The sequence below is a fragment of the Prionailurus bengalensis genome, chromosome A1 (assembly GCF_016509475.1).
Source record: "Prionailurus bengalensis isolate Pbe53 chromosome A1, Fcat_Pben_1.1_paternal_pri, whole genome shotgun sequence".
Classification (NCBI taxonomy): domain Eukaryota; kingdom Metazoa; phylum Chordata; class Mammalia; order Carnivora; family Felidae; genus Prionailurus; species Prionailurus bengalensis.
Genome location: NC_057343.1, coordinates 19,135,998 through 19,150,087, shown reverse-complemented (window position 1 = coordinate 19,150,087; position 14,090 = coordinate 19,135,998). Strand labels below are relative to the sequence as shown.

The window sequence follows — 14,090 nt, the reverse complement described above, 5'->3', positions numbered from 1 at the left end:
GCACTTTGAATATATTATGCCACTCTCTTCTTCCCTGCAAAGTCTCTGCTGAAAAGCCAGCTGATAGTCTTATGGGATTTCCTTTTTATGTAACTGCTTTATTTTCCTTTGCTGCTTTGAAAAATCTTTTTATCACTACCTTTGGCCTTTTAAATGTTATGTGTCATGGTATGGAATTCTTTGTATTAATTTTGTTGGGAGATCTCTGTGCCTCCTGGATCTGGGTGCCTGTTTCTGTCCCCAGATATGAGCAGTTTTCAACTATGATATCCTCAAATAAATTTTCTGCCCGCTTGTCCCTCTCTTCTCCTTTTGGGATTCCTATAATGTGAATGTTACTATGCTTGATGATTTTGCTTGATTCCCTTAACCTATTCACATTTTTATTCTTTTGTGTTGTTGTTGTTAAGCTTGGTTGCTTTCTGTTATTCTATCTTCCAGCTTGCTAATCCATTCTTCTGCCTCTATTCTTTATTCCCTCTAGTGTTTTTTTTTAAATTTCAGTTATTGAGTTCTTCACTTCTGATTGGTTCTTTGTTATATTTTATATCTTTTTTACAGTTCTCCCTGAGGTCCTCCAGTCTTTTTTTTTTTCCAGTAAGTATCTTTGTGACCATTACTTAGACTTTTTTATCAGGCATATTGCTTATTTATGTTTCATTTTAGCTCTTTTGCTCTAGTTTTGTCCTGTCCTTTCATTTATGACATAGTCCTCTGTTCCCTTACTTTATCTAACTCACTGTGTTTGTTTCTATGTATCAGGAAAGTCAGTTATGTCTCTTGACCTTGAAAGTAGTGGCGTTATGAATAAGAGGCTCCGTAGTGCCTGTTTACCAAAAATAGGTATCTCCTACGTGGATTGCATGCATTCTACTCTTGTGGTTAAGCCTCATTTCCTTTCAGTCAAGTTGGCTACAATGGCCTATGTAGCCTGTAGTAAGCAGGGTGTGGTTCCTCTGCTGTTAAGGGGCCAGTCTGGGGCCGCTGTGGACTTGCAGTTGAGTGGTGTCAGCAGTCAGAAAAGATGCCTGGCTTCAACCCATTTGCTGGGACTGTAGTCACACTGAACTCAGGGCACTCGCCTTGTGTTGTACTGTGAGAAACTTTGGTTGGTGGGTGGGGCCTGCAGACTATCTAAATGCCTCCCCCCAGTTTATCTTCCAGAACTGCGGTGGCCCTAACTGTTGGTCTCTCTTCCTGTGCTGCCCCCTGGGAAGTTTTTATTGGTGGATGGCAATCACATCAGATGCCTGCCCCCAGTCCATCTGCTCAGATGGCATGTACATTGGTTGACAGGGCACTCTGTACTGCCAGTTATAAGTTTCAACTGCTGGGACTGCAGTGGAATTGGTGTGTGTAGTTCTCTTCCCCTCTCTCAGGGCAAATGCCACTTTGAAGGGAGCCCCTCTGAGTGGGGCATGTTGAATGTGGCAGATTCACAGGAGAACATGAGGGCCAGGTGCATGGTGTTAGCAAGGCAGGTGAAGAGTGTTCCCACTTGTTCCCACAAGTGCCAGGCTATTTAGGCTGGGGAGGGGGCAAATGGTCCCACTCTCCCTGGATCTCCCAGGGATCTCACTAAGGAGCCCTACTCTCTAGCACACACTCTGAGATTAGTAAATAAATCTCATTCACTGTACCCCAGGTGTTTTTCAACCTGATGCTTCTATGCTTATCTTGGTGGGATTGTTTGTTGTTCTGGCTCTTTAAGGGCAAGGATTCAGTTTCCTATCACCCGCTGGCTCTCCCAGAACTAAGCCCACTGATTTTTAAAGTACTCTGAGTTAAGCTCTGCTGGTTGTACAAACTCACAAAGTTAAGTCCCACTGATTTTCAAAGCCAAATGTTTTGGAGACTCATCTTACCAGTGCAGGCCCCCCATGACTGGGGTACCTGCTGTGGAGTCTGCTCCTCTCCCTTTTCCAGGCAGGATCCTTCCTGTTGGTGGTTAGTCTCAGCAGGACTTTTGTTCCCGTCTGCATCTCCACTCCACATCCCCTTTTTCAATGTGGCCTCCTCTCTATAATGAACTGTGGAAAGTCTGTCCTGCCAGTCTTTGGGTCATTTTCTGGGTTAGTGACACTGATATGGCTGCTATCCTGGTGTGCCCAAGGTGAGCTGAGTGTCCTCCTACTCCAACATCTTCCTAGAAGTCTCTAGATAACCTACAATATTAAAGCCATGCTATTAAGGAGAATTTCATGTTATTTATCCTTGGTTTTAGAATCATTTGTTTACATTGCCACATGCAACACTAACAATGATTATTTAGACTTAGTTCTGAATTTTTATGATTTCTTAACACATTTTCCCTGTGAGGTATCTTCCTTATTCCTGAGTTCTTCATTTTGATTCATCGCTCAGTTGAGCACTTCTTTGAGTAATTGTTTTTAGGAGAGACGCATGCCTATGTTTTGAACTGTGGCATGTTGGGGGGTGTTTTTCTGTTCCTTTCAAATATGAACAGTGCTTCTCCTTCAAATGTGAACAGTTCTCCTATAGAATTACTGAGTTACAGTTCTTTCCCTGCAAACTCCACACACGTTGTTTAAAGCTATACACTTAACATGCTCTTTTTTTAAGAATCTCAATTGTATATTTACTTGAAGTAGTTTGGGGAAGCCCTGAAAGAGGTAGGGGAATTAAAGCACCCCCTTTGTGCCTCATGATTGTCTGCATGGTTCCCTGTGGTCACTTTGTCAAGCAAGTTCCAGTTTATCATAATATTTCTTCACTACCCAGAGATCCGGTCTGTGTGGGATCAGAAGGGCATGCTTTAAGAAAATGGCAACCTCTATGCAATTCACCTCTTTTGGCCAATCAGGCACACATCCACATTATCCTGAGCTTCCTAAGCCTGGGCAGAGGTGGTGGATGCAGGTGGAGGAGGGAGAATTTGCAGAAAGGAGGAAGCCCTTATATCTCTGCTTTGCCATTCATCTGTGGCCAATTTTGGGAGTGCCCAGTTCTATTCAGCATATGCTCACTCCATTGTTTAGTTCAGTCTTGGGTACAGGCTATGAACACTGCTTTGACATTGATGCCACCGGAGAGGAGTTTGGGTCCCACATTGTAGGCATCTGCAGGGCAATAAATTGCTCCCCAGTGGCTACCTTGTCTCCAGCCATAGAGTAAAATGAAGCATAACTTGAAGGCCCCATCAAACAGGCTTCTCCTCCTCCTATTAATGGAAGGAGCCCAATCTCTAGGGTGTTTCTCCTTTGAAATCTATCTTACTAAAATTCTTTATCTCCAAAGTGCACTTGCACCCCCAATGTGATTCTCATTAATGGTTAACTGTTGTGTTATGGGATATCTTTTTTCAAGAGATGAACATTATAGGACAAGAGTATCATTTATTCCCTACCTATCCCTGAAGTCCTTTATTTGGCTGCTGTGGAAACAGACCTTGCCAAGGTTTGATAACTTGCACAGGATCCCTCAGCTCATCTATGGGAGAGCTGGAATGCCTATCTCTCTACCACGCCTTTCTGTCTCTACATTATCTTGCTTTAGTTGATGACCCCAACTTAATATTACCATAAAATTGGGATTGGGGCTTTGCAGGCAAGGGAAATACTACTAAACACAGTTGAGAGTTTTATTTGAATTTATTCCACATATGAAAACTTAAAAATCATGAAGCAGAACAATGAAAATCCTAGTAAACAGCATTTTGTTATGCAACTTCTGAAGAACTTTCTTTTAAAACTATGTTTCTAGAATCCTTTTTTATTGGCTAAATTCATATTCCATATTAGAAGAAATCTGTGATAAATTTGAAGACTCTGGAATTTAATTTTTACTTCTTTTTGTTGCAGCATGATTAAGAGAATTGTGTACTCACTTGTATCATCACTCACATTCAGGTATGTGAGACCCTAGAAAGGGAGGAAATTAAATATGCATAATATTTAATATTTTTAATAATAAAGGACCTGGGAGGGGGAAACACATTTTCACTGTCAGTATGTTGCTAAATAGCTCTTGTGCCCCATTTTATGTAACATAATTTGAATTGAAATTTTAGTTTCAGCTGAACATTGAGAAATTCAAAGAAATGATATTTACCTAAGCCTAATAGTAACATATTAGTATGTTTTTTCTGCCTGTAAAAGTAAAAATAATGAAGCATGCTTTTAAAAATTCTTTAAGTGTTTTTATTAGATACTTTATTTGTCTAGAAATACTCCTTAATTCTGGGACCATTTTACTCAGACTTCTTCTCTACATGATAGTAAGATTTATTTCATGCTATGATACAGAGTCACACAATATACTTGCTTCCTTTTAAATTTATAATATTTTAATTTGCATTGTAATTTTTAAAAAGTATTTTGAAGGCTAATGAATGTATCTTCATAGATTATACAAGTAGTGTACTCAGTTTATGAAGAATGTGTTTAGAATATATAAGAGGAAGGCTTAGGAGGTACTTTAGAGTTTAATCATCTATACAGTATGATTCCTTCTCATGTGCCTAGCACTGTGCTAGAAGCATCTATTAATATATAATCATATACTTATTGAAAATCTCACTGATAAAACATCGTAGTGGTCAAAGAGGTCTTTTAAGGTTATGTTAGTCATACTTTCACTTGGTTTTTATTGCTAAATTTGTAAAAGTTAATCAGTATGAATGTGGTTTTATTTTTTATGAGAAATTGGTAGAAACCCCTTAAAAAATTCTCAGATTTTAAGAAGAGTTCACAAGTGGGGACGTGTATTTTAATTCAGGTTGCCTGTGCTATCTTGGAGGGTTAGTCTGATATGTCTTTTATAAAAGGACATGATAACGTGAAATGGTGTGGGGGAGATTTTAATTCTCTAATAACTGCTTCCATTGGGGGAAAACTTAGTAATTTTTTTTTATACTTTAAGGCAACACAGTATTCCCTACCAGTGGATAATTTGATCCTAAATTACATTTTGTTATCAGATCATTGACCTAAATATGGTCTAACTTTAGGAGTGAAAATCATTTTATCTTTATTCTGTTTATCTGTTGTAGAATATTTGGAATTTTGCTTATCTTTGTGGATATGTCCCTCGTCATTACAGACCTGCTTGTCACTAAAAACGCAATATATATTCCTGTGGAAATTCATTTAATTTCTTTAGCTATTTCTTTATTTTTTGTCTTGGATGTTCTTCTTCGAGTATATGTAGAAGGGTAAGTTTCACTGATTTTTTTTACCTATTATAAAGCTGTTTTGTACTGCTCTGAGAAGCATCCCAAAATAATTACCAAGTCAACCCAACCAAATGTGAATGTGTTCCTCTTTGTTAAAGAGGAGGCATGGTCCACATGGTCCATGAGAAAACAATCCAAATCCCAATTTCTACTAGAGTGGGCTTTAATTTTATTGTTGCAACTGATACTCTAGTTTCCAGCAACTTATTATGGATAGTTCCTTCAACAGGTAAAGCTTAAAGGGTTTGCAAAGTAGAGCCAGGCAGCTGATGTGTCTACATGTACATTATTTTTTTAATTATTTTTTTAATGTTTATTTATTTCTGAGACAGAGACAGAGCATGAGCGGGGGAGGGGCAGAGAGAGAGAGGGAGACACAGAATCCGAAGCAGGTTCCAGGCTCCAAGCTGTCAGCACAGAGTCCGATGTGGTGCTCGAACTTACAAACTGTGAGATCATGACCTGAGTTGAAATCGGTCACTCAACCAACTGAGCCACCCAGGCGCCCCTACATGCACATTATTAAAAAGAATATGTGTGTGAAGTACAAATGTAAACTCTCCCTGAGAGTTGAATCTAAATAAAAGCTGACAGTGTATTAAATACTAAATAATAGGTCTGAACAACCCCTACCTCAGTTAAAATAAAAATTTATGTTAAGGTATGTGAGAATCAAACTCAACACCCAAAAACCAAATAATCCAGTGATGAAATGGGCAGAGGACATGAATAGACAATTTTCCAAAAAAGACATCCAGGTGGCTAACAGACACATGAAAAGATGCTCCATATCACTCATCATCAGGGAAATGCAAATCAAAACTCCAATGAGATACCACCTCACACCTGTCAGAATGGCTAAAAGTGACAACTCAGGAAACAACAGATGTTGGCAAGAATGCAGAAGAAGGAACACTTTTGCACTGTTGCTGGAAAGGCAAACTGGTGCAGCCATTCCAGAAAACAGTATGGAGTTTCCTCAAAAAGTTAAAAATAGAACCACCCTATGACTCAGCCATTGCACTACCAGGTATTTACCCCAAAGACACAAAGATGCTGATTCAAAACACATGCGCCTCAGTGTTTATAGCAGTGCTATCAACAATAACCAAAGTATGGAGAGAGCCCCAATGTCCATTGACTGATAAATGGACAAAGATGTGGTATAGATATACACACGATGGCATATTACTCAGCCATGACAAAGAACGAAATCTTGCCATTTGCAAAACATGAATGGAACTACACTGTATTATGCTAAGTGAAAGAAGTCAATCAGAAAGACAAATACATGATTTTGCTCATATGTAAAATTTAAGAAACAAGCCGGATGAACATGTGGGAAAGGAAGGAAAAATAAAATAAGATAAAAACAGGAAGAGAAGATGGCGGCGTAGGAGGACGCTGGGCTCACCGCACGTCCTGCTGATCACTTAGATTCCACCTACACCTGCCTAAATAACCCAGAAAACCGCCAGAGGATTAGCAGAACGGAGTCGCCGGAGCCAAGTGCAGACGAGAGGCCCACGGAAGAGGGTAGGAAGGGCGGCGAGGCGGTGCGCGCTCCACGGACTGGCGGGAGGGAGCCGGGGCGGAGGGGCGGCTCGCCGGCCAAGCAGAGCCCCTGAGTCTGGCTTGCAAAAGCGGAGGGGCCGGGCGGACTGTGTTCCGACAGCAAGCGCGACTTAGCGTCTGGGAGGTCATAAGTTAACAGCTCTGTTCGGAAAGCGGGAAGGCTGGAGGACAAAGGGAGGGAGAGCTGCTGAGCCCCCTGACAACAGAGCTCAGTTTGGTGGGGAACAAAGGCGCTCGCCAGCGCCATCTCCCCCGCCCATCCCCCAGCCGAAATCCCAAAGGGAACCGGTTCCTGCCAGGGAACTTGCTCGCTCCGCGCAAACACCCAACTCTGCGCTTCTGCGGAGCCAAACCTCCGGCAGCGGATCTGACTCCCTCCCGCTGCCACAGCGCACCTCCTGAAGTGGATCACCTAAGGAGAAGCGAGCTAAGCCTGCCCCTCCTTCCCCTGTGCACCTTGCCTACCCACCCCAGCTAATACGCCAGATCCCCAGCATCACAAGCCTGGCAGGGTGCAAGTAGCCCAGACGGGCCACGCCACCCCACAGTGAATCCCGCCCCCAGGAGAGGGGAAGAGAAGGCACACACCAGTCTGACTGTGGCCCCAGCGGTGGGCTGGGGGCAGACATCAGGTCTGACTGCGGCCCCGCCCACCAACTCCAGTTATACACCACGGCAGAGGGGAAGTGCCCTGCAGGTCTTCACCACGCCAGGGACTATCCAAAATGACCAAACGGAAGAATTTCCCTCAGAAGAATCTCCAGGAAATAACAACAGCTAATGAGCTGATCAAAAAGGATTTAAATAATATAACAGAAAGTGAATTTAGAATAATAGTCATAAAATTAATCACAGGGCTTGAAAACAGTATAGAGGACAGCAGAGAATCTCTTGCTACAGAGATCAAGGGACTAAGGAACAGTCACGAGGAGCTGAAAAACGCTTTAAATGAAATGCAAAACAAAATTGAAACCACCACGGCTCGGATTGAAGAGGCAGAGGAGAGAATAGGTGAACTAGAAGATAAAGTTATGGAAAAAGAGGAAGCTGAGAAAAAGAGAGATAAAAAAATCCAGGAGTATGAGGGGAAAATTAGAGAACTAAGTGATACTCTAAAAAGAAATAATATACGCATAATTGGTATCCCAGAGGAGGAAGAGAGAGGGAAAGGTGCTGAAGGGGTACTTGAAGAAATAATAGCTGAGAACTTCCCTGAACTGGGGAAGGAAAAAGGCATTGAAATCCAAGAGGCACAGAGAACTCCCTTCAGACGAACTTGAATCGATCTTCTGCATGACATATCATAGTGAAACTGGCAAAATACAAAGATAAAGAGAAGATTCTGAAAGCAGCAAGGGGTAAACGTGCCCTCACATATAAAGGAGACCTATAAGACTCGTGACTGATCTCTCTTTTGAAACTTGGCAGGCCAGAAAGAATTGGCACAAGATTTTCAGGGTGCTAGACAGAAAAAATATGCAGCCAAGAATCCTTTATCCAGCAAGTCTGTAATTTAGAATAGAAGGAGAGATAAAGGTCTTCCCAAACAAACAAAAACTGAAGGAATTTGTCACCACTAAACCAACCCTATAAGAGATCCTAAGGGGGACCCTGTGAGACAAAGTCCCAGAGACATCACTACAAGCATAAAACATACAGACATCACAATGACTCTAAACCCGTATCTTTCTATAATAACACTGAATGTAAATGGATTAAATGCACCAACCAAAAGACATAGGGTATCAGAATGGATAAAAAAACAAGACCCATCTATTTGCTGTCTACAAGAGACTCATTTTAGACCTGAGGACACCTTTAGATTGAGAGTGAGGGGATGGAGAACTATTTATCATGCGACTGGAAGCCAAAAGAAAGCTGGAGTAGCCATACTTATATCAGACAAACTAGACTTTAAATTAAAGGCTGTAACAAGAGATGAAGAAGGACATTTTATAATAGTTACAGGGTCTATCCATCAGGAAGAGCTAACAATTATAAATGTCTATGCACCGAATACCGGAGCCCCCAAATATATAAAACAATTACTCATAAACATAAGCAACCTTATTGATAAGAATGTGGTAATTGCAGGGGACTTTAACACCCCACTTACAGAAATGGATAGATCATCTAGACACATGGTCAATAAAGAAACAAGGGCCCTGAATGAGACATTGGATCAGATGGACTTGACAGATATATTTAGAACTCTGCATCCCAAAGCAACAGAATATACTTTCTTCTCGAGTGCACATGGAACATTCTCCAAGATAGATCATATACTGGGCCACAAAACAGCCCTTCATAAGTTTACAAGAATTGAAATTATACCATGCATACTTTCAGACCACAATGCTATGAAGCTTGAAATCAACCACAGAAAAAAGTCTGGAAAACCTCCAAAAGCATGGAGGTTAAAGAACACCCTACTAACGAATGAGTGGGTCAACCAGGCAATTAGAGAAGAAATTAAAAAATATATGGAAACAAACGAAAATGAAAATACAACAATCCAAACGCTTTGGGACGCAGCAAAGGCAGTCCTGAGAGGAAAATACATTGCAATCCAGGCCTATCTCAAGAAACAAGAAAAATCCCAAATACAAAATCTAACAGCACACCTAAAGGAACTAGAAGCAGAACAGCAAAGGCAGCCTAAACCCAGCAGAAGAAGAGAAATAATAAAGATCAGAGCAGAAATAAACAATATAGAATCTAAAAAAACTGTAGAGCAGATCAACGAAACCAAGAGTTGGTTTTTTGAAAAAATAAACAAAATTGACAAACCTCTAGCCAGGCTTCTCAAAAAGAAAAGGGAGATGACCCAAATAGATAAAATCATGAATGAAAATGGAATTATTACAACCAATCCCTCAGAGATACAAACAATTATCAGGGAATACTATGAAAAATTATATGCTAACATGTTGGACAACCTGGAAGAAATGGACAAATTCCTGAACACCCACACTCTTCCAAAACTCAACCAGGAGGAAATAGAAAGCTTGAACAGACCCATAACCAGCGAAGAAATTGCATCGGTTATCAAAAATCTCCCAACAAATAAGAGTCCAGGACCAGATGGCTTCCCAGGGGAGTTCTACCAGACGTTTAAAGCAGAGGTAATACCTATCCTTCTCAAGCTATTCCAAGAAATAGAAAGGGAAGGAAAACTTCCAGACTCATTCTATGAAGCCAGTATTACTTTGATTCCTAAACCAGACAGAGACCCAGTAAAAAAAGAGAACTACAGGCCAATATCCCTGATGAATATGGATGCAAAAATTCTCAATAAGATACTAGCAAATCGAATTCAACGGCATATAAAAAGAATTATTCACCATGACCAAGTGGGATTCATTCCTGGGATGCAGGGCTGGTTCAACATTCGCAAATCAATCAACGTGATATATCATATTAACAACAAAAAAGAGAAGAACCATATGATCCTGTCAATCGATGCAGAAAAGGCCTTTGACAAAATCCAGCACCCTTTCTTAATAAAAACCCTTGAGAAAGTCGGGATAGAAGGAACATACTTAAAGATCATAAAAGCCATTTATGAAAAGCCCACAGCTAACATCATCCTCAACGGGGAAAAACTGAGAGCTTTTTCCCTGAGATCAGGAACACGACAGGGATGCCCACTCTCTCCGCTGTTGTTTAACATAGTGCTGGAAGTTCTAGCATCAGCAATCAGACAACAAAAGGAAATCAAAGGCATCAAAATTGGCAAAGATGAAGTCAAGCTTTCGCTTTTTGCAGATGACATGATATTATACATGGAAAATCCGATAGACTCCACCAAAAGTCTGCTAGAACTGATACAGGAATTCAGCAAAGTTGCAGGATACAAAATCAATGTACAGAAATCAGTTGCATTCTTATACACTAACAGTGAAGCAACAGAAAGACAAATAAAGAAACTGATCCCATTCACAATTGCACCAAGAAGCATAAAATACCTAGGAATAAATCTAACCAAAGATGTAAAGGATCTGTATGCTGAAAACTATAGAAAGCTTATAAAGGTAATTGAAGAAGATTTAAAGAAATGGAAAGACATTCCCTGCTCATGGATTGGAGAAATAAATATTGTCAAAATGTCAATACTACCCAAAGCTATCTACACATTCAATGCAATCCCAATCAAAATTGCACCAGCATTCTTCTCGAAACTAGAACAAGCCATCCTAAAATTCATATGGAACCACAAAAGGCCCCGAATAGCCAAAGGAATTTTGAAGAAGAAGACCAAAGCAGGAGGCATCACAATCCCAGACTTTAGCCTCTACTACAAAGCTGTCATCATCAAGACAGCATGGTATTGGCACCAAAACAGACACATAGACCAATGGAATAGAATAGAAACCCCAGAACTAGACCCACAAACATATGGCCAACTCATCTTTGACAAAGCAGGAAAGAACATCCAATGGAAAAAAGACAGCCTCTTTAACAAATGGTGCTGGGAGCACTGGACAGCAACATGCAGAAGGTTGAAACTAGACCACTTTCTCACACCATTCACAAAAATAAACTCAAAATGGATAAAGGACCTAAATGTGAGACAGGAAACCATCAAAACCTTAGAGGAGAAAGCAGGAAAAGACCTCTCTGACCTCAGCCGTAGCAATCTCTTACTCGACACATCCCCAAAGGCAAGGGAATTAAAAGCAAAAGTGAATTACTGGGACCTTATGAAGATAAAAAGCTTCTGCACAGCAAAGGAAACAACCAACAAAACTAAAAGGCAACCAACGGAATGGGAAAAGACATTCGCAAATGACATATCGGACAAAGGGCTAGTATCCAAAATCTATAAAGAGCTCACCAAACTCCACACCCAAAAAACAAATAACCCAGTGAAGAAATGGGCAGAAAACATGAATAGACACTTCTCTAAAGAAGACATCCGGATGGCCAACAGGCACATGAAAAGATGTTCAGCGTCGCTCCTCATCAGGGAAATACAAATCAAAACCACACTCAGGTATCACCTCACGCCAGTCAGAGTGGCCAAAATGAACAAATCAGGAGACTATAGATGCTGGAGAGGATGTGGAGAAACGTGAACCCTCTTGCACTGTTGGTGGGAATGCAAATTGGTGCAGCCGCTCTGGAAAACAGTGTGGAGGTTCCTCAGAAAATTAAAAATAGACCTACTCTATGACCCAGCAATAGCACTGCTAGGAATTTATCCAAGGGATACAGGAGTACTGATGCATAGGGCCACTTGTACCCCAATGTCCATAGCAGCACTCTCAACAATAGCCAAATTATGGAAAGAGCCTAAATGTCCATCAACTGATGAATGGATAAAGAAATTGTGGTTTATATACACAATGGAGTACTACGTGGCAATGAGAAAAAATGGAATATGGCCTTTTGTAGCAACGTGGATGGAACTGGAGAGTGTGATGCTAAGTGAAATAAGCCATACAGAGAAAGACAGATACCATATGGTTTCACTCTTATGTGGATCCTGAGAAACTTAACAGGAACCCATGGGGGAGGGGAAGGAAAAAAAAAAAAAAGAGGTTAGAGTGGGAGAGAGCCAAAGCATAAGAGACTGTTAAAAACTGAGAACAAACTGAGGGTTGATGGGGGGTGGGAGGGAGGAGAGGGTGGGTGATGGGTATTGAGGAGGTCACCTTTTGGGATGAGCACTGGGTGTTGTATGGAAACCAATTCGTCAATAAATTTCATATATAAAAAAAATAATAAAAAAATAAAGCTGAAGAGAAGAAAAAAAAAGATAAAAACAGAGGGAGGCGAACCATGAGAGACTCTTAACTAGAGAGAACAAACTGAGGGTTTGTTGGAGGGGAGGTGGGTGGGGGGATGGGCTAAATGGGTGATGAGCATTAAGGAGGGAACTTGTTGGGATGAGCACCGGATTATGTGTAAGTGATGAATCCCTGGATTCTACTCTAGAAACCAATACCACACTATATGCTAACTAACTTGAATCAAAATAAAGAAAAAGTTATAAAGTTTCCCCCCACCCAAAAAGTTACACAAGAGCTCTGAAGCATGTTCATCCCATCAACAAGGCTTGGTGGTGAGGCAGCAGCTGGTTTTCTCTACTTGCTGGCTTTATGAAAAGGTGGATCAAGTGAGCCAAGCCCTGGATCATGTCAGCTGTGGGAGGCAGGGACTAATTCCCCGGCCTCATTTCATCCAGAGCATTTTAGAAGCCTGCTTGTCTCCTTTCCTGCTGAACTGCTATACTCACACTTTAGGGGAGGACTTTTTACCTCCAGATTACTCAGAGCCTGAGAGGGGTTACCTCAGAATTGGAAGGAGGTTTCCCTGGGACATCGTGTCCTTGCCTGAAGGGAGCCAGTATTGGGGAGGAAGGCAAAGTGGATGGAAATTCAGCTTTGTACAGTGGAGGCCACTAGCCCATTGGGATTCTACTGTGGATGTAAAGCCAGATGATGAGTTTACAGGCCAAATTAGGGGGCCCATCTCTCACAAACTCCTCTTTTACACTCATCACAGCCAAGTGGCTCTAAGGCCGTGACAAATTTGGCTTCTATTGCTCAGCAGGACTGCCAAATATCCCACTTTTCTTGTCCAATATGTGAAAGCAATGCTTGCCTCTTGTTCAGTGGTTTGGTCATATCTCTTACTATACTTGAATTGCTACATTGATGCTTTTGTCATTTGTATGTATAAAGTAGGATAGAATTTGGATGTCTTCCCTCTTAGTCCAGTCTAGTAAATGCATTTTAAAGAATCCATTAAGTAAAATTCTTAATGGGATGAGTCAAATAATTTGTGCTCTTAAAATATCCCTATCTCCTCTTTGAAGGAGCATAAACTAATGTTTTTTGTTTTGTACTACAGGATACGACTGTATTTTTCTGATATACTTAACTGCTTAGATGCTGTCATCATTGTAGTGACTCTACTGGTTGATATAATTTATATGTTTTATGACCTTAAGGTTCTTAAAGATATCCCCAGGTAAGAAACATAATAATTTCTCTTAAAGTTTTCATTTTTTCCCTTTTGTTTTTTTCGGGGGGGGGTGCCTTCTGTGGCTTTCCATTTGTATAATCCTTCAAAGTCTGAATGTGTTGAATATGAGCCAATTAAGTTGCCAAAACTGAAATATTTAGAAAAATTTCCACCTACTTGGACACTAAAGCATGGTTGTTTATTGGGAAGTGTGAAGGGTGTACACATTAAGCACCTTTAGCTGAATAAAGAACATGGAACACCGAAAGAACAAACTGGAAACTTGGCCTCTTGTACCTAATTTAACTTTTCTACGTTTTGAAATTCCCATTGAGTTTCAATCACAAGT

At 40.8% G+C, this 14,090-nt stretch overlaps 1 protein-coding gene across 1 annotated transcript in view; it reads left to right on the top strand.

The window, feature by feature from the left end:
* Nucleotides 1–3,815: 3,815 nt before the first annotated feature.
* LOC122481814 (phosphatidylinositol 3,4,5-trisphosphate 3-phosphatase TPTE2-like) overlaps nucleotides 3,816–14,090 on the top strand; it is a 98,344-nt gene continuing 88,069 nt past the window's right edge. The window contains exons 1-3 of the mRNA XM_043577936.1: nucleotides 3,816–3,869; nucleotides 5,012–5,173; nucleotides 13,628–13,747. Of these exons, the coding sequence (XP_043433871.1) occupies nucleotides 3,823–3,869; nucleotides 5,012–5,173; nucleotides 13,628–13,747 (329 nt within the window). The 5' untranslated portion in view covers nucleotides 3,816–3,822. The remainder of the gene's footprint in view (nucleotides 3,870–5,011; nucleotides 5,174–13,627; nucleotides 13,748–14,090) is intronic.